Consider the following 23,962-nt stretch of genomic DNA (forward strand, 5'->3'; position numbering starts at 1 on the left):
GCGCCGGTTTATGACTGAGCATGACATTTCTTCCCTATTTTTTTTCATCTTCAGGTTCTCTCTTCTAACCAAAAAAGTGACATTTATCATAAAAACGCGGTAAGAGGGGCCATGCCATTATTTCTATCATAGTGCATCAGGCACGGAATCACATCAGTACGTCGTGTACAATTGTTTCGGAACCTCTGGACTATTTTTAGATGTTCCGCTGATTTGTAAGGTGCAAGGTGAGAAGTGAAAAGGACCTCCTGACATCATGGAAGTCATCATGAATTTCTCGCCGTGCCATTTATTTCTACGGCATTCTCCATGTGCTAGCATAGCACGCGGGGTAAAAGACATTAAAAGTCACTTTAGCGCCCAAGTTGCCGAATTGTGTTGTCGGAGAAACAGAACCAGTCTTGACTGCAGCTGTGTCCTTAAGGACAATGGAGTGTGAGAATAATTTGCATTTAGAAGAGAAGCAGCAGGGCCTGGAAGCAATAACAAACATTTCGGGCAGCCTTACCAAGCACAAGACTCATCGGCGGTATTTAAACCTCCTCCGCTTACCTTCCTGCAGGGCGTCCTTCATGATGCAGGCCCCCCTGGGCGGCTCCGGCCCGCCGGGCGACCTGAAGAAGGGCTCGTTGGGCCGGCAGGCCTCCTCCACCGGGCTGGAGCCCTCACACATGCCCCGGAAGAGCCGCACCTTCTCCTCCAGCAGGGACATGATCTCAGAATCCTTCTGCTTCATTAAATCTAAAGAAGGGATTTAGGACAGTTTAGTATTGCCAGAAGAGCAGAGGACATTTTGGATTAAATTGCTAACTCGCCTCTCATTTCCTTGGCTTTGATCTCCAGTTGTCGCTTGTCCTCTTCCGTCTCGCTGGGAATGCCCTCGTCCTCGTCCCTCTCCCTGTGCCGCACGATGACAACGCATTCACTTTTATTCTAACTTTCACAGAACTTTTTATGAACAAAAACACTAGTCCAGCCTGAGATTATTCATACAATTGCTTCAATTGGAGGAGCAATTCTTCTGCGGTGAATCCCAGAAAATATGAGACTCTTTTCAGACTTCATTTTTAAATCCTCTTGTGGCCTATTTGGGCCTTTTCAGAAATAATGCAAAAAAATATAGTTAACCTTTTAAGCACATTGCTGCAAATGGAGTGCAGAGATTGAAAATACAAATAGACAAATTTGGTATTTATCAGGGACCTGTGAATATTGTACATTGTCGTACTTAAATTAGATTTTTTTTTTCTACATCACAACTGATAAGATTTTTATAGTGTCCATCGAATTGGTACTCACATGGATTGCATGGCGTCCTGTATCAACTGCATCCAGGCATTGCGCTCCTCTTTTGAACTGGCCAGCACCTCCATCATCTCCGGCTTCTCGATGCCTGCCGTGATGAGGAAAAGGCCGCGCTCCTCGTTGGCCACCTCGCGCACAATCAGCTTCTGCAGCGAGATGACGGTCGAGCGCTGGTCCTACAGGGGTGGGTGGGAGGTCCGAGGAGGAGGAGGAGGAAAACACATGACATGAGAAAAGGGATGGCGGCGATGATGATGAGGCAGTGAGCAGGAAGTGTGGTGATGAAGGAAAAATGACAGGAAGCATCAAAAGTGAGCAGGGGAATGAATACAAGCAGAGTAGCATTGGATGGAATAAGGGAATAAAAACAAGGATGGAGAACAATACAAAATAGTAAAAGTCCTCATCCGCAAGGGAAATAAAATTCAAGGATTGTAAAAACTCTTCTAATCAATGTGGCCACATCGACGTAGGTGGAGGGCCAAGGATTTTTGCTGTTGGTAATGGGCCACGAGGAAGCATGTCGCTGTTTGTTTTTCACGCTGGTTGGTTTGCACAATTCCATTAAGAAAAACACAAAACTGCGCCGAGGGAAAATTGAAAACAAATTGAGCTGTTTTATTTTTTCTTGTTACAGACCGCTCGGCTCGGGGCCAAGTGGGTCAGTGGCCCACCAGATCCAGCAGATGGCGCTGCAGAAAACCCACTTAACATGCATTACTGCCATGAGTTGAATTTTCGGACGGTTTGGACTTGGCGGAGGTCTGCGCTCCACCACCTCTCGTGTTTTTGCCCAAGGCTGGCCTCCGATCCACAAACATGTTGTTTGTCTTTTTAAAGGCCGGCGCTCAGAAATGGCCGGGCAATTTCACCATGATGAGTGTGGCTTTTTTTGCCGCAGGTCACCACATCCCCCTTTCTCTCGCTCACTCTGGGTGCGAGGTGGGGAAAAAAAAGCTTGTGGCTATGTGATACATAGCGTAATATTATTTAATTGTATGACAAGTTTTCTTTTTTTTTCCCCACACATTCTTGCATGCAAAGTTTTGTCTGTGATACTTGCCAGATGGCCTACCATTTCTTTTTATCTTTAAGATTAAAATGATTAAAAAAAAAAAACACTATCCACATTAATATTTTACGTCATTTGAAATATTAATACTTCAATTTGGAGCGTTTCGTTTTGCAATAGAGATTTTTCTTTTCTGACTCACCAGCATGGCGAAGACATATTTCTGGTCCTTCTCTTGAAGAAAGACCAAGACGTCCGACAGGAGCAGCGCGTGGACGTCTGAGAAGACAGAGAGAAGTTATTAACACGTTTTCGGCATCCCCCCCCGGATGATTAGGGAAGTATCGTCACCTTTGAGGCGTCCCTGGCTGCTCTTGAGCTGGAGCGCGCCGTCGTGGACGAGACGCCGCCGCAGCAGGTCCTCGCGGGCGAAGATCTGCCCACTCTTCATCATCATGATGGACTTGCTGTCGGTGCGGCTGTGAAAATCCTTCAGGCGCCGCCGCTTGTCGTGCTCGTTCACGCGGCCGTCCACCCCGGCGATCAGTTCTTTTACCAGGCGCAGCGCCTCTGACAGCCCTTCGTGGTCCTCGTCGCCCTCTGCACCCAGGAGGAAGTCAGTGAGCTGCCAAGTCAGGTTTTGCTTTCGAGTGTAATTGTGTTCAAGGCATGTGGGAAGGGAAATCTACAATGAAGATTTTTTTTTTGCTTTGTCCATATTGTGGATTTCCACCCCCGTTATAGAAAGATGAACATCATTTGTATGAATGAAGAGCTCAAGGGTCGCCGGTCACGGCATTCGTCTAACCATTCGTGTGCTGCAGGATCCTCTGAATCAGCACCGGGTACTTGGTTATCCTCTGGGTCACAAGCAGGATGCATTCTGGGATGCTGAGACGCCGAACAATGCTGCTGCTCATCTTTTTCTAAATGAATCAAAGAGAACATCCATCAATTTGTGTCGTAATTGGTTGGAAGCAGCCCCTTAACTCCAACCGCGGAAGAAGAAGATAAGATGGGCGTACTTTGATGAAGGCCTTGAAGCGTTTGTCTTTGGTCAGAAGGTCCTTGTACAGGTTGACGGCTTCATTGTGGCGGCTGCAGAACCTCCCGTAGATCCTCTTCATGCTTTCGCTGTTGCATCCCGAGAACTTGGCAAATAATGAGTTGCAAAGTTAGTGATGTGGAAGCAATTTTTTTTTTATTTTCCTAATTCGTCGTAACATTATAACGTGCTTTGGATGGCAAAAAAGTGAACGTGATGATTGCCCATTTGAAGGTGTCCCTCACCTGGCCGAGAAGGATGTCCCCTATCCGGTGGACGACGACACCTCGCTCCGAGCGCCCGACCTCTGGCTGGCTCTCGCGCTTCCTTTCAAGCAGCCGCAGGAGAACCTGCGTGTGGAGCTCCAGCAGCTCATCCAGGGCGGGGAAGAGCCGCTCCAGGATCTGCGGCTCCAGTTGCACTTCCTTTTGCAGACCCTTGCTGTACACCTCCGACATGATGCGCAGCGTGCGGATGTGGTGCATCTCCGTTTGCATCAGCTCTGCCCATTAAACATCCAAAAATGAGTCAAGAACTGATGAAAATATTTGGACGTGATGGCTTCATCATCCATTAGGTTTGAGTGAGGTGGTGGCATGTATGTACCGTAGATGACATCCTGCCTCTTGACCAAATTGCGGTCCAGCTGCTGCAGGTACTGCTGCTCCACTCCTAAACTCCACGAGTCGGCCTCCATCTCCTTGGCCTCGCCTTCAAACTCGCCCATCAGCTGGCTGTCAATCATCTCCGTCCCTGCAACGAGCACCGGCCAAACTTCCAGTTCTGTTTTTTGGTTTTTTTTTTTATAAATAAATGCGTCACTCATAAAGGCATCGTAATCGGTCTCCATTTATTTACATGGTTGCGATGGTGTGTAATGACCTTCGTCGGTGAGTGATTCCATGGACTCTGTGACCTGATTCGTCCTGTTGAGCGAGTCGGTGGACTGGGAAAGATAGCGCAGGCCCTTGATGGGAATCTCGTCAAACACTGGACTACACACACACACGTGCTCAAGTTAATGTCGAAATATTAGGGCAAGATGCCGTCATGGCGGAAATCGTCCTGCCCAGCTCACCCAGCAATGTTGCTAATGGACAGACTTTTGGACAAGTTGTTGCCGTGGAAAGGCATGAGGCTGGTGTGGCGGCGCGACTGCGGCAACGTCATAGACGTGTGGTCCTCTGGGGACAAGACGGCTGACCAGGGGCGTTCCCTCGTCCCGCACGCTGGACAGGAAAAGAGCAAACTGCTCAGTTAGTCTTTTGAAATAAATTCAAATATTACTTTGAAATATATATTTTTTTTAAATTTAAGTTAAAACTGAAATGGAAAAATATTCAAAGAAAAATAATTCAAAAGAAAAAGTTGAAATCATTCATGTTAATAAAAACAAAGAAATTATAAAAACTATGAAAAACGGTTTTACATGTAAAAACAAATGCTACTGCTAATGCTTCAGCGCTTCTGCTGAATTGACATTTGACATTGTGCGTGTAGCTAACGTCGCTGTACATGACTGCACGTTTACAGCTGCGTCTGATGTCCGCAACTCACATTTGTTCCTCATGGTGACACCAGGGAAGGAGCTGGAATCTGGCACTGTGTTAAACTGCTGCCTGGGCAACTGGCCAGCATTAAAAGGACCAGAGCGAGAGAAAGCAATAGAGAGAGAGAGAGAGAGAGAGAGAGAGAGAGAGAGAGAGAGAGAGAGAGAGAGAGAGAGAAAGAGTAAGTATTGGCCCACGGGACAACATGGTGGAGCTTTTCTACCTTCATCTTCACCTTGGCACAAACGGCCAGGGCGTCCCTGCAGCCCTTGTGCACGCAGGCGTTGCAGTCTGGAAAGAAAAGCAGGAGATCGACGGGTGGAAAAAAAAGGAAAAAAAAAAAAAAAAAAAAAAGGTGTGGTGGCTGGAAAACTGGCCGGCTAATGAAAAGCATATTGCGGTGTGTGATGCAACACGGGGGTAATACTGAGGGGGAATCTAAGATGGCTGACAAACACATTAGCCATTGCTATGCATGGGAAAGTTTCTCAGCCGTAGGGAGAATGCCAAAGTGTGATTTCGGCTAGAGTTTTGGAGGACAAATACACTCTTGTTTCCAATGGAGAATCATACATCATCTTTCCCTACCGCTACTACTGAAAAGTGCTAAAAAAAAAAAGAAAAGGTGCACTTAGAGAGGACTGAATCCACTACGGAAAAGCAACAATGACAAAAGTTCTGCCCTGCCATTTCACACACGTAGGTTCTAAAAATTCATCACAAAGACACAGTCACAGTGGTTGTCTATCAAAAGCATCCATGACCTCTGACCTTTAACTTGGTGCTTGGTAAAATGGAAATAACCCCTCGCCTTTGTATTTTTGAAAACACCATCTTATATGTGAAAGTGCGCACTTCCTACTTTCACAATGATGTCAATGATAGCACTTAGTTTGAGTCAGAGTGAAAGAATTACGTTTCTCATATTTTTACTGTTAGTGTTTTGCTTAAAAGTTTATATTTTGTGGGTATTCTAGTCGTATTTTCTCTTTATTTCCTATGTAATCTTTAGGTTTTCACATTTATTTAAAAAAAAAATATATATATATATATATATATATATATAATATAAGTTTTATTCTTTACAGTTGATTTTAATTTCAAAACCGTTAAAAAGTCATTTCATTTTCATGTATTTACATTTTATTTGTAGTATTTTAACATATATTCATGATTTTATTCTTTTTTTTGTACTTCAATATTTCATTAAAATAATTTGTTTTGCATTTTTAATGTATTCCTCTTGCCTAATTTGTTTTTGGTTTTATTTGTAATTTATTTTTTTTAATGGAATGCTTTGCGATTTTTATTTTTGTTTTCACCTTGCAGATTACGCAACAGGCCCATTATTGCTTCGGAGACCCACACTCATTTTCTCCTCTTAAAACGCTTTTACGAGTTTTTTTTTATGACATTTCGCGGCGGCAGGCCCCGCACATTGCCTCGAGCTCTCACAAAAGGGCGACTGTACAAATGCCTGAACGTCTTCCAGGCCGGCATCTGCCTGGAAAGACCCTCCGAAGCACAACGACGGGACATATGAGCAGAAAGCTGCTTTCTGCTTTTTCACACTGTTGCGTCAAAATCTTGCGCAAGCAGCGACATCCTCTTTCTTGCTTTTTTTCCCCTCTTTCGTCGCACTGACCAGACTGGTGACTGATCCTGCAGCTGTTTCTACCATCACTTTTTCATCAACGGATTTGATCAATGTACTTTTCTAATTTCTTGATCTCCTTCCATTGTGCGGGGAGGGGAGGGGGGGGGGGGGAAGACACGTGACGGCACTTACACGTGCACTGGAAGACTTCCTTGCTGCTGAGGGCCTTGTTACACTGGGAGCAGTGGGAGCACGGCGGCACCTGGCCGGGGCACACGGCGGCAAAGTGATGCCCGTTGACTGCCTTCTTGTCTTTCTCCTTGGCGGCCTCCTTCTCCTTTTTGTCCTTCTCCTTTTCCTGCACAGATGGAGCACACGGGCACACAAAACAAAAACAGTGACTTAGGAGCGTGAAAGTCGGGCAAAAAAAGAAACAAAAAAAGACACGCTTGGAAATCCCTCATCGGGATCCGGAATCCAGCTGAGCGGCATTATCAGTCGACAGGGGGGTCCCGGAATATTAAGCGGCCCATTATTTACGCAAAGAACTAATTGCTTCATTACATCTTGGAGTTGAGCTCACTTTGGGGCGCTTTTCACAATCAAAACGCAACACGGGCTTGACCCTGTGTGCCGTCTGCAAAAGAAAAAAAAAAACAAGAAGGACAAGACTGCAGAATGCAGGAGGAAGGAAGCACCTGATGCGCATTTCCTCTTTCTTTTTACTACACCAGCTGCTAAACTACCGTTTTTTTCCGTGTATAGTGCGCCCCCATGTATAGTACGCACCCCTAACAATGGCATGCTGATGCTGGAAAAAAGCTTGTACCCATGTATAATACGCACCCAATTTTTATGAATTTTTTTTAATTTGTTTTTAAATTTTTTTTTTTTTTTTTTTTTAAGTCCTAAAGATCGTCACACACGCAGGGAGGCAATGGGTCCCATTTTTAAAGTCTTTGGTATGGTCTTAACTAGGCTGGATGTCATTTTTTTTGTTGGCGTTGATTTCTCCGACTGCCCCTAAACGCACCACCGCGCTCCGTGCGCACACGGCGGCTCTGTATGGGAGAGACGTTGAAGAGGAATAAAAACACCCTTGGAAACCAAAACTTGCCCCTCGTCGTGACTCGGAGCCGCAACAAATGTTTCGGATTTGTGTAGGGTACATTGTGACAGACGGCAAACTAGCAGGTGATCGAGCGAGCGTCTGATACAAGAGCATTGCGGTCGTATGGAGCGTGTTTGAAATGAACAGCAGAGACGAAAGGAACAAGGCAAAGTGTTGTGAAATAAAATATTACCTGTAATACGCATTTTGTTATTTGCTGATTGAAACTGCTAATTAAACTGTGAATTGAAACTAATAGGTGGAGAACTGAACTCTCGCTCTTTATATAGCTGACGTGTCTTGCGCAACCGTTCTGCGCATCTGTAATGGCGGCCTCCGTATGACGTCCGGTCCGCGATGGAGATTAAAAAACAAACAATATTTGACAATAACACACCATCGAGGATTGCACCATCGCATCAAACGATGTGTCGTCAATTATGAATTTTACTAAGTGTGTTGGGCAGGATGGCTGAATGCGATGCGCGATTGACAACAAACAAGAAGAAAGGTGAGTTTTATTTCGGGGGAGATTTGTCATGTCTCGTCCCCAGTTTTGCTACGTGTCTAGGTTGCCATAGTTTCTGTTCGTGTCACCCCGCTCTTCCTGTGTCACCTCAATCGATGTAACGTGTTTTGTATTTAAGTCCTGTCTGCCCCTCGCTCACCGTTGGATCATTGCATGTGTTACTGTCATTCTGTTCCTGTCTTTGGTAATGTCACCCTGTCTTTTTGTTCCACGACTTTGTCGGTCAGTCCTGTTGTTGGTTTTGTTGTACCATGACTTTATTTAAAAAAAAAAAAAATAATAATTAAAAAAAAAAAAATTAATTTTTTTTTTCTTTGTACCCATGTATAATACGCACCCCAGATTTTAGGACAATAAATTAGGAAAATATTGCGCACTATACACGGAAAAAAACGGTATACCGAGCGATTTCACGACAAACGTTACAGCGGCGATAAAGGAAGGGGGGTGAATGCTTGAAACAATTATCCAACCTTGATGCCATGCTCCGCCCAAATTGCATTTATAAAAACAAAAAAATAAAAAGCGTGAAGCTCAGACAGGTTTAGTCTAGCTTCTCATCATATTGACTCGAGCAACCAATTGGGGCTGCGGTTAAGATGGAAACTGTCGCCACAAAAGTGCTTGCTCACCGCTTGCATGTTTAGAAATAGTTAGTCAACCCAAGAGTAACTTGGTCGAATAAAGTCGCACTTTAAATGCCGTCAATGATTGAGAATGACACAGTTGTAAGATGACTCCGGTTCCTCCCGGGAAGCGTGACAGCTGACAGAGACGTTCCGTCTGGGAATTCGCTTTTCCCGACCTTTCCCTCATCGGGCACTGTTGTATAGACAGAAAAGAGCGGTGACGTCACCCCCGCTGCCGTCGGGTCATCGCAATTCCGATGAAGTGATGTGGAGAAGAACAAGAGCTCCTATTCTCACGGCTTGACGTCACTCAGCATCCACCCAAACCCAAAGGAAACGACCGCAGCGGTGTTTCCAAAACTCAGGTTAACAAGGCAACGGCTCCCGGGCACAAATCTCAGAAGAAACATCCTGCTCGAAATCTATATGTGGAAACTTAGAGCAATCTTTAGGAAAAGTCTATTTCGTAATAGTCGCGCAGAAACTCTCGTGTGACTTCACATTGAGACTTCAAAAAGTATCAAAAGAATTAATACCATGCTAGTCTTATTATTTATTTTTTTTAGCAATGCCAACACCAGAGCGTTACAAAAAAAGAAAACTGTCATGATGACCTCGGAATAGGAACATTTGAACAACGAGAAGACGCTCGCCTTCCAGGAACACGCCATTATCTCAGTATACACGATTTCCAACTCTTCTGAACGTCTGACTGTGTCGAAACTTGCACTTCCTGCCACAACCGCTTTTTGACCAACAATGGAAAACGGCGAGTCTCACAAAGTCTGATAATAAGACGACATCTTTGCCACTTCAGGGATTGTCAGGAAGCAGAGAAGAAACACAAGGGAGCACATTTTGCGACACTTTTAACGACCGGAAAGCTCCGTTTGAGATCTTGCCGCAAAGACCATCTGACGCCAGACCCATGCCGGTCGCCCTACCTGGTGCCAGCCCTTCCACTTCCTCAGCGAGAAGCCATGGCTCCGCATCAGCCCCCTGCATGACATCGCTGAGTGGCGACGGTGGCTACAAGAAGCGGCAGCGAGACGCCATTGCGCCGAGTGACAAAAAGGAAGTGAGGCCGGCACTTCTGCAATCAGCCTTTTGTTGTTGACGCCCTGACGACAGGCGGCCAGTTTGCGCATGGCGGCTCCGAGCCGCGGCAAGAGCCCGATTTCAAAACCACGGAGACGTGCTAACTGCTATCTCACTATACGTTCCAAAAAAGGAGACTGATGAGGAGAATTTAAAATTCAGGTGAGCGGCCTCACCTTATTCTTCTTGTACATTTTGTTCTTGAGGTAGCTGAAGGTGCGGCTAACTTTGGTGGTACCCTTGCCTGCCTCGGTGTCGCTCCGCAGCGGCCCGGGCTCCTCCTCCGATATGCTACAAAGCAAAAAAAAGTGAGACATGACATTTGGATAGCGTGAGCACTAAGGAGGTGCACTGACCTGTACGCGAGCGACCCAGACGGGCTGGAGAAAGACCTCATACCTGCAAAGAAAACAAGCAGGTCAAAAAAAAGCCACTGCTCCATCAAAGGGTATCTGCTCTACCAAAACAAAAGTAGTAGGGAAGGCGGTGGTGATCCAAAAAAAAATCAAGAAATGAGGGAGAAAAGCAAACCAAAGTGTGCTGGAGCCCAGTGAACAGATTAAGCGAGATACATTTGGCTGCACTTTCCCTCAATCACGACACAGACCTGCCACTCAATGCCATCAACTCTTGCCAGTTCGTCATGACAACCTCTCCCCTTCCACAACAGAAACAAACAGAAGGACTCGAGAGAATCCAGACGGACTGAAAAGTCCACTGCACGCTTGTCTGCAATATATCGCTGTACAATATATGCAACTGTTTGCTCAGCAGGAATAGAGTCGCCAAAAACAATTAAGCGCCACAAATATTTCTCCCGCCTGGTCAACGAGTCTGGGCTCCAAAAAAGCAGGGCGGGAAATTAAATAATCCATGTCCTGCGGTCCCCGGAGCATCTGCGTTCAATGCTTGTCAGCCAAATGACTGAATTTCGAAGCCCTTTGTCATGAATTGTTCAAAAATGTCTGCTGTCATTCCAAATCAAAAAACTTTGGCAAGTTGAGCTCCATGAAAGATGTCTTAACTTTCAGGAGAATTTTATCAAACTAGTCAGCATAAAGCATGAGGTGCTTTTTTTGGGGGGGGGCTGCAATTCATAATTCATTTTCCCATGTATATTTTAGCTCTCCTGCCTCAGCCAACCTCATCTGGACGCTGGTGCATTTTGGTGCTCGTGGACTTCCTTATAAAAGTCCAATGTCAACTGGAGAAGAGGATGTTCACATGGTAGGCCAAGGGTGGGCAAACGTTTGCCCCTTAAGAGTCACATTAGATTTTTGTTGTTGTCCAAAAATAAACAGGGTAGGTAAAAAAAAAAAAAAAAGCCATTATGGGTACACAGGCCACAGTCTGCCCACCCCTGTTGGATGCACAAGGAACTGCAGGGTGTCTAAGGGTCACGTCGCACATCCCGTTGGCCTTCGGCTAAATACTTACTGACGTTATCGTCATCGTCGCTAGTGGACGAGTCGCCGTAAAGGGAGTGAGACTTAGATTTTGTGAGGATTGGGGAAAGGCTGAAGGAGAAGGAAATCCGCCTCCTCCGGCGCAGACGTCCCACCACTGGTGAGGGCGCAGGCGGGGAAAGAACCAAAGCAAGCGCTCAATGACAAATAAAGAACCGACAGCTCGTCTGCCACGTTGCGGTTAATGACATATTAAGAAAACACTTCCTTAAAATAAAAAAATTAAAAAAAGCGGTCCCTTCCCTAATAAAACAACACAACTCAACCAGATGCCTTTTACACATCACGACAAATTTTACTAAAAGCGCAGGCGGAGGAAACATGTTTATCTATCTTGACCTTTTTTTTTTTCTTTTCATTTGTCACATATCAACTCAGCCACTCACCATCAATGTCCCTGTGGCTGATGGCGAGCATGGACACGGACTTGGTGAGGGGCAGCGTCATCGGAGGGCAGCTGTTCCTCAAGGGACGATAGCGCCTCGACTTCTGTGGCGGCGGGAGAGTCGAGGGTGAGACGAGTCAAACGACAGAACCAGAGCGCCTGGGTGAGAGCCCACCTGTTTTTCTAGCCCGCACGGCGGCCCCGCTTCTTCCTGCTCCTCGGTGAGCGACACGAGTGAGCCACGCTCGTCAGCGTCGTGCTGAAGCATTCTGGAAGGTTCTAGAATGCGGGCGCCCTGACTGGCCGGGCCCCGGGCCTCGTCTTGGCTGCCACTCAGGCCCTCCAGGCTGTAGCTGTGCCGACACAGAGAAACAACATTACGGCTTGCGGTCATGTCAAAGTAATCGGTTGGTTTACAGTTTTACTAGTTGTTTTTGCTTGCACGACTTGGCCAAAACAAGACAACTGTTTACGGAGTCAAACTGTTTTTATAGCCGCATATTGTAATAAAACATAAAGAGTAAACATAAAAGTCAAATCGGTGTAATACACACAGGATGAATTCATTTGAAAAACATCGGCATAAATGAATATTCAAAAATAAACACAAATCAACGAAAAATATATATATACCATAAATATCAATGGGAAAAAAAAGTCAAGTGGCATGCTTTATAATTAAAACGGTGAAAATGATTTCGTTCCAAGTATTAAATACATCTTTAAATAAAATACAAAAAATTAAAAATGAAGAAAAAAAAAAAAAAGATGCAAATTAAATATTTAATTCCGGGTTTTGTGTTTTAAGTATGACATATCTACCACCAACATTTCATAATCTACATTCTTCAAAGTAGGCACCAGCTATCCGACGGCTTTATGATGTGACGCTTTATGACCTGAGATGACTTTCAGGTCACGGCTCTGCAATATCGACACAAATTGAAAGAAACAATGGCCAAGTACGCCACCATGTGCACTAACTGAAACGGCGACCATTGCCGATGTCGTTGGACAGGACTCGGAATGAAATTTGAATTGAGGCCATGACTTTAATCGGCTAAAGATGACAGATTATTTGAACGGGATTCACAACAAAGGCGGCTGAATAAGGAAATCCCGATGCGGCAATCACAGGCAGGCGAAAACCAGCGGCTACATTTCGGGATGAGCTAGCCCGGCCGGCTGCAGCGCTGATAAATCTCCCTTATCTCCGCCGCAGCCCTGAGGTTTTGCATGGCACCCCATTATCCAGCAAATCATCGGCCCGTCACATCGGAACATAATTAACCTCAAGTGGACCAAAAGCGCCCGTGACTTGGCTGATTGTCGGAGTGCAGATAAGCACTCACCTATCCTCGGGGAGTCGGCCGCAAACGTATCCGTCACGCCGAGGCCCGCTTCATGACATTATTATCGCGCGGCGCTTTGCGGAGCCCCGAGGTCGTCTGCCAACATGAATCAGAGCGGCAGCTGCTAACATGGCCCGCTGACTGACTGATGGGACGGGATGAGCGATGAGACAGGCCAGGCAAATCCAGGCGTGGGGCGGCCGATTTTGACGCGTGGAAAGAATCTCTTTCCCTTTCAGATATTCAAATCCAACCATTTTCACTTGTTTACCTAATTGTTTGAACGACGGACGATTTTTTTTTCCTTTCCGCGTGTTCCCGACGTCGTCGCCACAGCATGTTTGGATATTAAAAGCAAACACCACCGATCACGAGGACATCGATTCGGTCTCATGTGCGTCCGTTTAGGGAATTGTAAAACGCTAGTCTCAGACCACAAGATCTTCTCATTATTCCTTGTGTGTGTGTGTGTGTGTGTCATATTTTCTTTAAGCAACACGAGAGCTACTAAAACACTCATGTGGTCCTTGTGCATTCCGAGCAGCAAGAAGCACACACCACACCCACAACCGCTGCCTCTGGGGAAAGAACAACAATGCAGCGGTTGTTTGGTAAAAGCACATGTGCAAGACGGGGGGCTCTGCATCTACCAGAACACGGAAAAAATCTAATCTATACCTTCTCCTGTGACGTGTCAGTCTCCCTTTGCAGCTGGGAGGTGACGAATCAGACAAAGATAGGAAGTGAAAGATAATTCTCCCGCCGACTCGGGGTGGTGTTTACCTCCTCTGGTTCATGGCAGGGCCTCCTCCGTTGTTCTTCCCGGGTCCCCAACTGTGTCGGCGAAGAGGCGAGAGGGAGCGCAGGCTGCTGCGCAGGAGACAGGAGCGCCGCGGCACCTCGCTCACTCTGTCCTTGGCCTCCTCCTCGGCGTCGCCGGCGACACTTCCGTCGGCGGCGGCGGCGGGCACGGGGGCCCCCGGGTGGACGCTGCCCTCGGGGCTCCAGCCGCTGCTACCCAGGCCCTGGCTGCCGTCCGGGCTGGAGCTGGACGGCCCCACGCTGGCCGTGTCGTCCGTGGAGGAGCAGGAGATGGACACCTCGCTGGTGCTGTCACCGCCCGTCACTCGCTCGTCATTCTGGCACAATTGAGGTGAGATGACAGACTGTTGTTTGTTTTGGTTTGAAAAGTAGAAAGGAACTTTGGGGAGAACTTTTTAAAGCCAAGAGGCAACTGCTTGACTTTCCCCTGAAGGGATTATCACCAGTGTAACAAAACCTAATTTATTAACTTTAGATTTCAATCATTCCAATTATTTTCCATTTTATTTTATTTTATTCAAAATTTTACCCATCTGTAAAGTGTTTGATTAATTTCCGTAGATATTTTCAAACTTGTCAAAATGTGTCTTTCCTATGATGGTGTACATTTTTCCAATCACTACTAAATTTCAGCATCGTGGTGGCTACCTCGGCAAGGTCACACAGGGTCACTGCCTAATCAAGACTGTTTGAGCTCAATAATATCTGCTGCGGTGGGAAACGGGCGACGCATACAGACGCACGCGCGCACACGCACAAACAGTCTATTAAGAGTTCATTTGAAGGTGCGAGCTCGAACTGTGGCCTTTTGTGCCACCAGCTGCGGCGCGACAAGCCTGTCACAGAGACACGTCTGTCAGGAGAGCCGGTCGTGAAAGGTGGGCTTTGTGCCAGCCCGCCCGACTTCCTCTGGGAAGTCACAGAGATCACGTGACCGCCGGGGTTCATCCAGGCGAGCCACGTGACCCGGCCGACTGCACTTAAAGAGGGAATCATCTCCCGCTTTAGGACTTAATGTTATCCTCGCACAACACGAACCAGGAGGAGATCTAAATGCACGCGGCACGCCGAGGTGTCCGCCACCGGGTTGATAACCTGTCACATTTGTTTTTCTTCTAGGGCAAAAAGATTCTGGTGCAGCGGGTCAAACCTTGTTGAAGACGCTGTCGTATCCCACCTCGGCGCTCAGCAAGCTCTCGGCATCGCTCCCCGAGTCTCTGTGAGTGGTCGAGGAGCAACTGTTGCTGCTGACCGTCCTGCTGGACAAAGCAGGCAATGTTGCCGACCGGGAAGACCCTGAAAAGACACCGCGCAATGGTCAAAATTGAACAGCTTGGAGATAAGCAAGTTTCTGAGAGCAATTCATCTCACTTCCCACTGTGAACACAATAAGCGAGGCTGTTGGGCAAGAAGGTGAAATGAGCTCTTGAAATTTGAGAAGGTGTGAAAAGACAAATTGGCTCAATGGCTGACTGTCTTTGACAGGACAAAAAAGAAAATAGCTCTCTGGTGTGAAGCGTGAAGGCAAACAACTACCGGTTGTGTGTTTTGAGACCCTTTTCGCACTGCTTTGCATTTTTTCCATGCGGCAAGTCAATTCCCCCACTTTGGAGGTATTATCAGAGGCCATGAGGATGGATAGTTACGTCATCCTGAACCCGAATTGAACCGAGGTGTCACACTGACAAAGTCAGCTTTTTCCTCTTGTTGCCACCTGACGAGTATTTTGTGCTGCCACGTCTTATGGAAAATAAAGACACTTTTTGTAGACTTGTTTTTCATGAATTTCATGAATCACATAAAGGCCATCTTTTTTTAATCTGGGAATTTTTACAGTTACTCCTGTGAGGCAAAACTCAAATGTATATACCAGAGTATATGGGGGGGAAAAAAAAAAAAAAGTTTTCTATCCAATGTCATCATACAAGTAAAGCACAAAGAGCAGCAGCTTTTGTACATTTATGGAAACAAAGGAAGAGGAAGAATCCGCAAGAGCCCGACAACAGCCAGCTTACTTTAGCCGCTGCCCGGGCACAAAATGGATGACATCATTTTCTCATTTTGCATCATTTCGGCGAGAGAGGAAGTTATTCTTTGTCCTCCCACAGAACATTTTTCAGCCTTGAGAGGAAATGTAAGGTCGTGTGTGTGTGTGCGTCTGTTACACACCTGTCTCCCTTATGGAAACAAATGGAGACGTTCCATTGACACACATTGAAGTTGCTAAAGTCACAGACAGTTTCTCCAAAGTCAAAGTGCAATTTTCACGAAATATATACATATATATATATATATATATATATATATATATATATATATATATATATATATATATATATATATATATATATATGTCATTTTCAAGCATTTTCTCTTTAACCGCTGAACATGCTCAGTACAATAAGGCTACCGTAATTTTCGGACTATAAATCGCACCGGAGTATAAGTCGCACCAGCCATAAAATGCCCAAAAAAGTGAAAAAAAAAAACATATAAATGTATAAGTCGCTCCTGAGTATAAGTCGCCCCCCCACCCAAGCTATGAAAAAACCCCGTGACTTATAGTCCAAAAATTACGGTAAATTGACAATTACTCAACAATAATGACAAAAGTGCCTCCGTCGCTCGGCGTCAAAGGTCGCCGAGGCAATCAACTTGTTCCTACAATTTAATACAACCTCTCATATGACACTGCAGTATAAAATTGAACGGCCATGTAGTTTGACAATTCGGTCTGAGTTAAGACGTGTACGTTCCAAAGAACTACCGACTCCATTTAGTACGTGTGTTGTGAACAATTGTCAGACTGCAGCGGACCCAAAGAAGAAGGGGGAATCACACCAAGGAGGTGCTCCGATCACAAATCCTGCAGCCGAGAACGTCAACTGAGCGACTACTGCTGAGGGACTTAATAATTATCAATCATTTTCCTTTGAAAGAAGAAGCCAAGCATGCAATGGAGCTTTGTTTCACAAAACGTAGGAGAGGTTTAAATTCTTCGATGGCTCTCGCGGGATGGCGGCCATTTCCTGGCTAATTCCGCAAAGCTTTCTTTTGCTTGCTGAACCACGGCATGGAGGCGATGACTACATTTTGCCATTTAATCACGTGTATCGAATTTCAAAATGTCTTTTTTTTGGAATAAAGGTCAGAAAATAAAATGCTGCTAATATTTGCTGGTTGAACTTCACGAGACGGCCAATCGAAAAGTCGACGTTCATTTTTAGCCACAGCGCTAATATTCACGCTAATTAAGATATTCAGCCGACTGTCCGCCTCACTTTTAGACATCCGTACTCAACATTAAACATGCCGGGCATGAAAGCGACTCAAGCTTCTGACAGCTGGCTTAACCTTTGGTTATTCATACGGACGTAGCATTTCAATTGCGCGTGTGTGCGCGTGTGTGTCCACACTCTCGCAACTGTTCACTAAACCTTGCAAGCTAGTGCAAGTTTTGACAGCTGTCGCAAACACACCCGCAACAGGTGACAAAAAAAAAGGATAGCGCAATCGTCATCCTGGCTGGCTTTGCATTGTCCAATTCAAACGACGCTGATGGATTTTTTTCTAAAAGGAAAAATAAAAATCAGACAGGCACTACTACTCAAACCAAAATGTCAGACTTACTTTTGACGGTCGACTCGCGTGCCAATCAAATTTCACATTGCTAGGTAAAACAAGCGTCGGGAGTTTATATTTAGAAGAAGAAAAAAAAATAATCTGGGAAGCTCCGCAGAGTCCATTTGGGAAGTATCCCAAGAAAAACGGTTGACTCTCTTTTCTTTTCGCTTGAGGCTTTTTTTTTTTTTTTTGTAGTAGCCACACATACCAAATTCCATATTTGTGTTTGCAGTTCTTACTTGAGCAATTTAAGACGCGTAAATGAGCATGAAGACCTGCAGGTTAATGCAGCCTTTGAATAAAGCGCATCAATGTCAAGGAGAGCATTCCACACTGGGTTTATCTCCATTTGACCCAAAAAAAAAAAAAGAGAAACCCCTGCATGGCACATATTTGCATTTCTTAAAGCGGGGGATTGTTTTTCCATCCTCCACTGCGACTGGAGGTCAACTAGAATAACTGGGAACGACAATGTTTATGTTTCAAGGCACATCTGTGAGAGACATCAGCAAATCCTCGCGTGTCTCGCGGGGGGATGCAACCCGACGAGGCGGGTTTGTATTCAAGACGCATTTCCAGTCTCGCAGATCATGACGAGCAGGAGTCGCTCTTTCGCAACATCGAAGGTGTTGGACATCACTGTGCGAAAAAAATGAATAAATAAAAACAGAGGCCACTGAAAGGTCGGCGGGAAAATGTAAGGAAGGGAAAATAATACAGAGATATGATCCCAACAAATCATCCGCACCCGAGAAAATGAATGTGGTGAGAAATAACGCAGGAGATAAAGCCGCCATCGGGCCTTCCTATCATCGAGCGCCCCTCATTGCCTTCCACATTTTCATACTCGGAGTCGCTGCCTTTAAGTGTTTTCTCCAGACAGACACAGATTGCAGATAAGGGCTTCATTTATTTCCCCTTCTTTGGTTCACCAGCCACTTATTCTCAAAAGTTACATCTGAGCAGAACACGCCATGACAACAAGGTTACTTTATGCAGAGTTAGCTATATCTAAGAAGTCTTTCATAGTTCCAAAGAAAGTTCCGCAAGTCGCAACAAATGAGTTGCTAGCTACGACAATGCGGCGTAAAAACACGGCCAATGTTCCGAATGTAAAATAAAAAAGTTCCGGTCTTAAGTCAATGTCATATTGGCGACATTTTTTTTTTTTTGTGTGTGTGTGTGGCTCTGAAGAAATGACAGGAAGCTGAGCTGGAGGTGGCAGAAATGAAGGTGTTGAGATTTTCTTTCGGAGTGACAACGATGGATGGGATTAGAAATGAGCTCATCATCATGCTCGGGTTAGCGAGAGCTCATTTGGATGTTTCGGACACGCCCGGAGGAGAGATAGTCAGCATAGGGTGAGAAGGATGGAACTGCTGCGAGAGCAAGAGGAAGGCGGCCTAAGAGAAGGTTGATTGATGTAGTGTGAGAAGAGATGAGGGCAGAGAATGCACAAGATAGACGTCGACGGAGAAGGGGGATGCGCTGTAGCCACCCCGAACAACTATAATGGATGGATGGTGGAGTAAAGTAAAGGGCCGGCACCTTTGGGATCGAGATCTCAACCCTGAATTTGACCATGTTTGACCCTGACACCAAAAACCCGGCATCATTAGGACGCGGGAGCTTTGGGGCGTGTGCATGCGGGGGACGCTAACAAGCAAGAAGCACCGATAAGTCAATTGGAGGGCAGCTAATTAGGACTGCCTGGAGCTGATTTATCAGCAATTCTCCTTAAGGTGTGAAAAGATCATGCTGGACATTCTGTGCTGATATTTAATGAATACAGTGGGAGGGGGGGGGGGGGGGGGTTTCGGTTGATAATGCTGGATTCAGCATGACTTTCATTTGCATTTCTTTACTAGTCACAAATTTGCGGTCACTAACGCCTGTAAAGAGCTTGATTTGCTAACAAAAGATTTTATTTGCATTACTCGTGCTCTCTCAACACAAACGAAGTGTGTGTGGGAAGAAAAAAGGGTCGTGGAGAGGAAGTCGGGCTGTTTCATTTTTTTTCGAACATGATTCACTCTTAGCTAGACAAAGCACTTCGGCGGAATCAATTGTACATGTGGAAAGTCACATGGGCAATCAGCAAAAACGACAAAGGACTTACCAAACAAATAAACACTGACGCCTATATAAAAATAACTTTCGAGTCACAAAAGCTATCAAGGAATTTGGTCTTACCTGAGTGTTGAGCGTCGAGCGGCTGCTGTAAGGGCGTCTCGCCGTCGCGGTGGATCTAGTGGAAGGAAACAGGAAGACTCAGTCTCAGCAACATGTGACACGCGTCAGCCGGCGAGACGAAGTGATGCGGCCGTCCGCAAGTGTCAGAAAGGAGGCGACAATGAGGCGGCTGCCAGGCCCCTGAGGCGCCTGCTTCCGGGGGTCTGGGGGGTTTCGGGGGAGGAGGGGGGGTCAGATGGGTTGGCCGTGAGCACGCGAGGCTTTGCTTCATATGTGCTATACAACAGCTGTGTGTCTGTGTGTGTTTGTGTGCCTGCCAAGTCTGCTTTTAGCTACAAAGTAATCACACACACACCCCTCCCAAAAGTACCACCTTCACTTCTTTGCAGGTGGCAGTCAAAGCTTCAGTGATTTGGGGAATTGGCTGCTCGCTCAACTAAACAGACTCTGTGTTAAAGTTGATGGAAACAGTGGAGAGCCTTTGACTTGGCTTTGCAGCCACTTTTCGGCGGCTGTGCAGATCTCGGACTTATTAGATTCGAAACTATTTTGCATTATAATCAAATGGGCTTTAAATTCTGCGCAAGACTTTTTTTTTTTTTTAAAGTTTGAGAACCATCACTGGCTTCTCTGTGAAGAACTGTAATAGCTTTTACATGAAACACTTTTTTTTTTAGAGGTTTCTTCATTCCTATGCAAATTCTTCAAACTCTCGGCTTTATTTGTTTATCAGGAAGGTGACAGTGAGTCGCAGTGGCGGCTCAGAGAACCCGGTCTGACCAAATGTAAAATAAAGGAGCGCCGGAGTTTTTTTTTTTTTTTTTTCCCCAACAAGAGTGAAATGTGTTTTTAAATGTATTCACATTGTAATACAACATCCATGACCTAATTAAATAGAGCCAACTTGGAACTTACTTATATACAATGGAACATACAATAATTGCTACTTTTGGTCAAAATGGCTTTAAAAAAAAAAATTTGCAATGGGTTACACGATTCCCATGAGAAAGCAAGTTTGTGGGCCAGCTCAGCCAGCGGTGATGTCATGTCAAAGTTAAAAAATAGACCCAGACAGTGCAGTCATTGATTAAGCGAACACACCAGAGAGGGGGGGGGGGGGGGGAGAAAAAAACAAGATCACGTGTGTGAGCCTCGCAGACTGACTTCCATGTGAGGTGGCAAATGCTCATCAGTTGAGAAACTTTGCCCCTTTTGCAAAGGACTTGGTGTACTCGCATGCATACTTCAAACCCCAAACAAATACTGACGCACTAACGCACAGATGCTTGTGCCAACATCACATCAAACAGAAAAAGGGAACAAACATGCTCGATGAGCTGCTCGCACGCAACTCCGTGGACACACACACACACATAAAATGAAACGGCACCGGTCGACGTTAACACCGACGCAAGCAAATGCAACGTTCAGCGATTCGACTCCACTTAAGAGTTTAACATGTTTCCAGCATCGGGGGGTGGAAAGTGAAAATTCCCCGAGACAATTTGACAAATTCAAGAGCTCGGTGGCGGTGGAATTTCTGTCTCCTTCCAAGTTCCGCTCGGCTCCAGCTAGCCTGGCCGGTTTGTTGCCGTCACGAAGCTCCCATTACGGGGGATCGAAAAACTCTTGAGCTGTGGGAACATTGATCCTGCCATTACTAGACGCAATACGTTGTTATTATTTCATTATTGGTTGCTTTCGGGAGCCCCCCGATTTCATTGTATCCCCACGACGCAACGATAATAACGACTTCTATTTGTGTTCAATCTTTGTTGCAGCTTCATTTTCTTTCCAAGCGCACGATAAATCAAGTTGAGCGTCTCGAAGAATAAGCCATGCAAGTCTAAGTACACACACACAAACTACAAATGGCTCATTAAATCAGATATGGATCTTTCCATCGCTTTGGCTAAAACCGGAGGAAGTCTCGAGCCGATGCGCCGTGAAAGCCACCATGACAACTAGCCGTTAGCTTTTTGTTTTGACATTGGCTTTCAAATAAGGTCAAGCTTTTCAAGCCAGGTTGTGTAAGACCTCCCTCCTTCGTCACTTTAGTCAGTTCTTAAAACTTGCTGCTGATGTCAGCTTCTGTTTGAGGTGAAAGGATGAGAGAGAGAGCGAGAGAGAGGGAGAGAGGAAACAGCGTGGGAAAAAAAACAGAGAGCGAGGGCGGTGGGCTGACATTTTCCTCCTGCCTCGGAATAGCAGCAGCTCGTGGCTCTGGGCCAGACGACTTGACTCCAGCCGGGAGTTCACATCCCAGCATCTCGGTGCCCGTAAAACACATCACATCATCAGCAGCAGTAGCGGCGTGTCGTTTAGCGGCCCGGCGAACCGTCAGTGCCTTTTAATGCAAACTGGCATGTCGACGAGAGACTTTTAGGCTTAGCCCCTAACCTCGGGCACCAGCAAATACTTCTGTCATTTTTCCACTGGACTCAAGTCCCAAAGTAGAAGGAGAAGATGGAGGTGAACGTAAAATGAAGGGGAAACAACGTAATCAAGGTTACAATCTGCAATCACGCCACATTACGCCAATGAGTCGCGTGCAAAGGACGAGTGGCGTCATTATTGAAAGTCACAGCCAAGCTTCTTCCCTCGCAATGATCATTGGCGGCGCACACACACACACACACACACACACACAAAAACACACGGCGCTTAAGCCAAGAGGAAAAAGTGAAGCGCGGTGGGGAAAAAAGGATTGTATACATGCTGCCGCAGCTTTGACTAGCCCAGATTGAAACCTCATTGCAAAGCCTCATTTGAAATCAGAATTTGACATTCGGAAACTCTCACTAGGATTACAAACCCTCGGTACTTGTTTGAAAAGGTTTCAAATCCAAACCTGAATGCCATACCCTGGTTGGAAAGCCTTATTGGGAACCCGAGCCGAGTACTGAAACCTTAATACTTGCTCGACACACCCTAAATCTGGGTTGAAAGTGTATGTTACCACCACAACACTTATTTAATATCGCAACTTCAAAGTAAGCACGGTTCCAAACCCCAGAAACCCGCTTGAAACCCTAAACCTTGCTGGCGCAAAGAGAATCCCCAATTAGATTATCCTCCGAAACAGAGGCTCCATGTAACAGCAACTCAGAGGGGTTAGCGCCGCGATAATGGTACGCTAGCCTGACCAAACAACCCCACGAGGTCCTAAAACGATCAAATGCAGTATCCACAAACCGCCCCTAGGGTGTGCGTGTGTGTGCGTAAAATCAACAAGCCCCTCGCAGCATCCCCAGTGGACACCAGTTAAGACTGTTGTTCTTTCCCAGGTTCTAAGCAGGCTTCTCGTAGTTTGAGAAGCTTCGTAAAAAGTCACTTTCACGGGCGTAGCTTAGCATGAAAGCGCAGTCGAAAGCTCCCCGGGGTTTGTTTCCGACTCTCTCGACGCTCGCGAAAAAAAAAAAAAAAAACTTCGGGTGGTCTTACCTTAATCAAAACCACGTTGACGGCCCTCTCGCCCTTGGCACAGAAGCTGTACCGCCGCTTGTGGCGTTCGTACATGGTCTCCCCGAAAAAGAAAACATATATCCAGAGCGAGCGCAGGGAAAGGAAAGCCGATGAGCTGCGCTTAACATCTGGACAAGGAGGCAGCCTCTGTGCCCTCCTCCTCCCCTTCTATCCCTCCCCAAAACTTGAGTCCGGCCTCTGGCTGACTGGGGCCCACCCCCCTTTTTCTGGGCTCAGTGAATGTCCCCCTCTGTCTCCTTCAGTCCACCACAACACTAGCACGGATACAGTCGGACAGATGACACTTTGGCCATTGTGCGCACGCTTGACACAATTAGGCCAGCGGGAGAAGGTCGACGCCCTCTAGTGGGCGGGGTAGGAAGCCGAGGGAGGCTCCTGGGGGAGTGGCACGTGGTGGGGAAGGCACCGGGAGATCCGATGTCCTGTGAAAGCCCAATTTTACACCCTACACCTTGTTGGAACTCCCTACAAATTATAATAATCACAGGCTCAGGCTTGACTAATAAATAAATAAACACATTTAAAAATGAATAAATACATTTTATTCTAATCCTAAACCTGGCTCAAAGGAGCAGTTTAGAACCCTTATCGACATGAAATTGCAAAAAATCGAAACCCTTAATGCGACTCCACTGCTGACAATCTGACCCTGCCATTACATCCTATGGGAAAAATTGTTTCCACATTCGAACAAAACTGTGGGCGACCAGTTCCCATCCTGATCTTAAAGGACCCACTGTAATCATAGTGTTAGGGAG

At 46.1% G+C, this 23,962-nt stretch overlaps 1 protein-coding gene and 1 long non-coding RNA gene across 9 annotated transcripts in view; one reads left to right on the top strand and one right to left on the bottom strand.

Moving 5' to 3' along the window:
• The window catches only part of LOC133152287 (A-kinase anchor protein 13), a 48,814-nt gene that overhangs the window by 5,654 nt on the left and 19,198 nt on the right, over positions 1 to 23,962 (bottom strand). For 4 of the 6 annotated variants that reach the window (XM_061275780.1, XM_061275776.1, XM_061275779.1 and 1 more), the window contains exons 10-30: positions 19,719 to 19,773; positions 15,052 to 15,197; positions 13,863 to 14,218; positions 11,903 to 12,080; positions 11,729 to 11,831; positions 10,233 to 10,275; positions 10,053 to 10,167; positions 6,702 to 6,867; positions 5,136 to 5,203; positions 4,920 to 4,989; positions 4,441 to 4,591; positions 4,221 to 4,357; positions 3,969 to 4,115; positions 3,608 to 3,864; positions 3,343 to 3,468; positions 3,126 to 3,243; positions 2,669 to 2,917; positions 2,520 to 2,596; positions 1,300 to 1,481; positions 816 to 898; positions 553 to 741 (exon numbers count right to left, since the gene is read on the bottom strand). In XM_061275780.1, coding sequence (XP_061131764.1) covers positions 553 to 741; positions 816 to 898; positions 1,300 to 1,481; positions 2,520 to 2,596; positions 2,669 to 2,917; positions 3,126 to 3,243; positions 3,343 to 3,468; positions 3,608 to 3,864; positions 3,969 to 4,115; positions 4,221 to 4,357; positions 4,441 to 4,591; positions 4,920 to 4,989; positions 5,136 to 5,203; positions 6,702 to 6,867; positions 10,053 to 10,167; positions 10,233 to 10,275; positions 11,729 to 11,831; positions 11,903 to 12,080; positions 13,863 to 14,218; positions 15,052 to 15,197; positions 19,719 to 19,773 — 3,016 coding nt within the window. The remainder of the gene's footprint in view (positions 1 to 552; positions 742 to 815; positions 899 to 1,299; positions 1,482 to 2,519; positions 2,597 to 2,668; positions 2,918 to 3,125; positions 3,244 to 3,342; positions 3,469 to 3,607; positions 3,865 to 3,968; positions 4,116 to 4,220; positions 4,358 to 4,440; positions 4,592 to 4,919; positions 4,990 to 5,135; positions 5,204 to 6,701; positions 6,868 to 10,052; positions 10,168 to 10,232; positions 10,276 to 11,728; positions 11,832 to 11,902; positions 12,081 to 13,862; positions 14,219 to 15,051; positions 15,198 to 19,718; positions 19,774 to 23,962) is intronic. The other 2 variants (XM_061275781.1, XM_061275782.1) reach the window with 2 other exon arrangements.
• On the top strand, positions 9,356 to 15,671 carry LOC133152369 (uncharacterized). Of its 3 annotated transcripts, none has more exons than XR_009714117.1 (4): positions 9,356 to 10,038; positions 11,001 to 11,103; positions 11,721 to 14,232; positions 15,021 to 15,671. It is a non-coding gene; the product is annotated as an uncharacterized LOC133152369 (long non-coding RNA). The 3 variants fall into 3 exon arrangements; XR_009714116.1 differs by lacking the exon at positions 9,356 to 10,038 and having other exon boundaries at positions 10,163 to 11,103; positions 11,721 to 13,690; positions 13,778 to 14,232; XR_009714115.1 differs by lacking the exon at positions 11,001 to 11,103.

Source organism: Syngnathus typhle, linkage group LG4 (assembly GCF_033458585.1).
Source record: "Syngnathus typhle isolate RoL2023-S1 ecotype Sweden linkage group LG4, RoL_Styp_1.0, whole genome shotgun sequence".
In the NCBI taxonomy this organism is placed as follows: Eukaryota; Metazoa; Chordata; class Actinopteri; order Syngnathiformes; family Syngnathidae; genus Syngnathus; species Syngnathus typhle.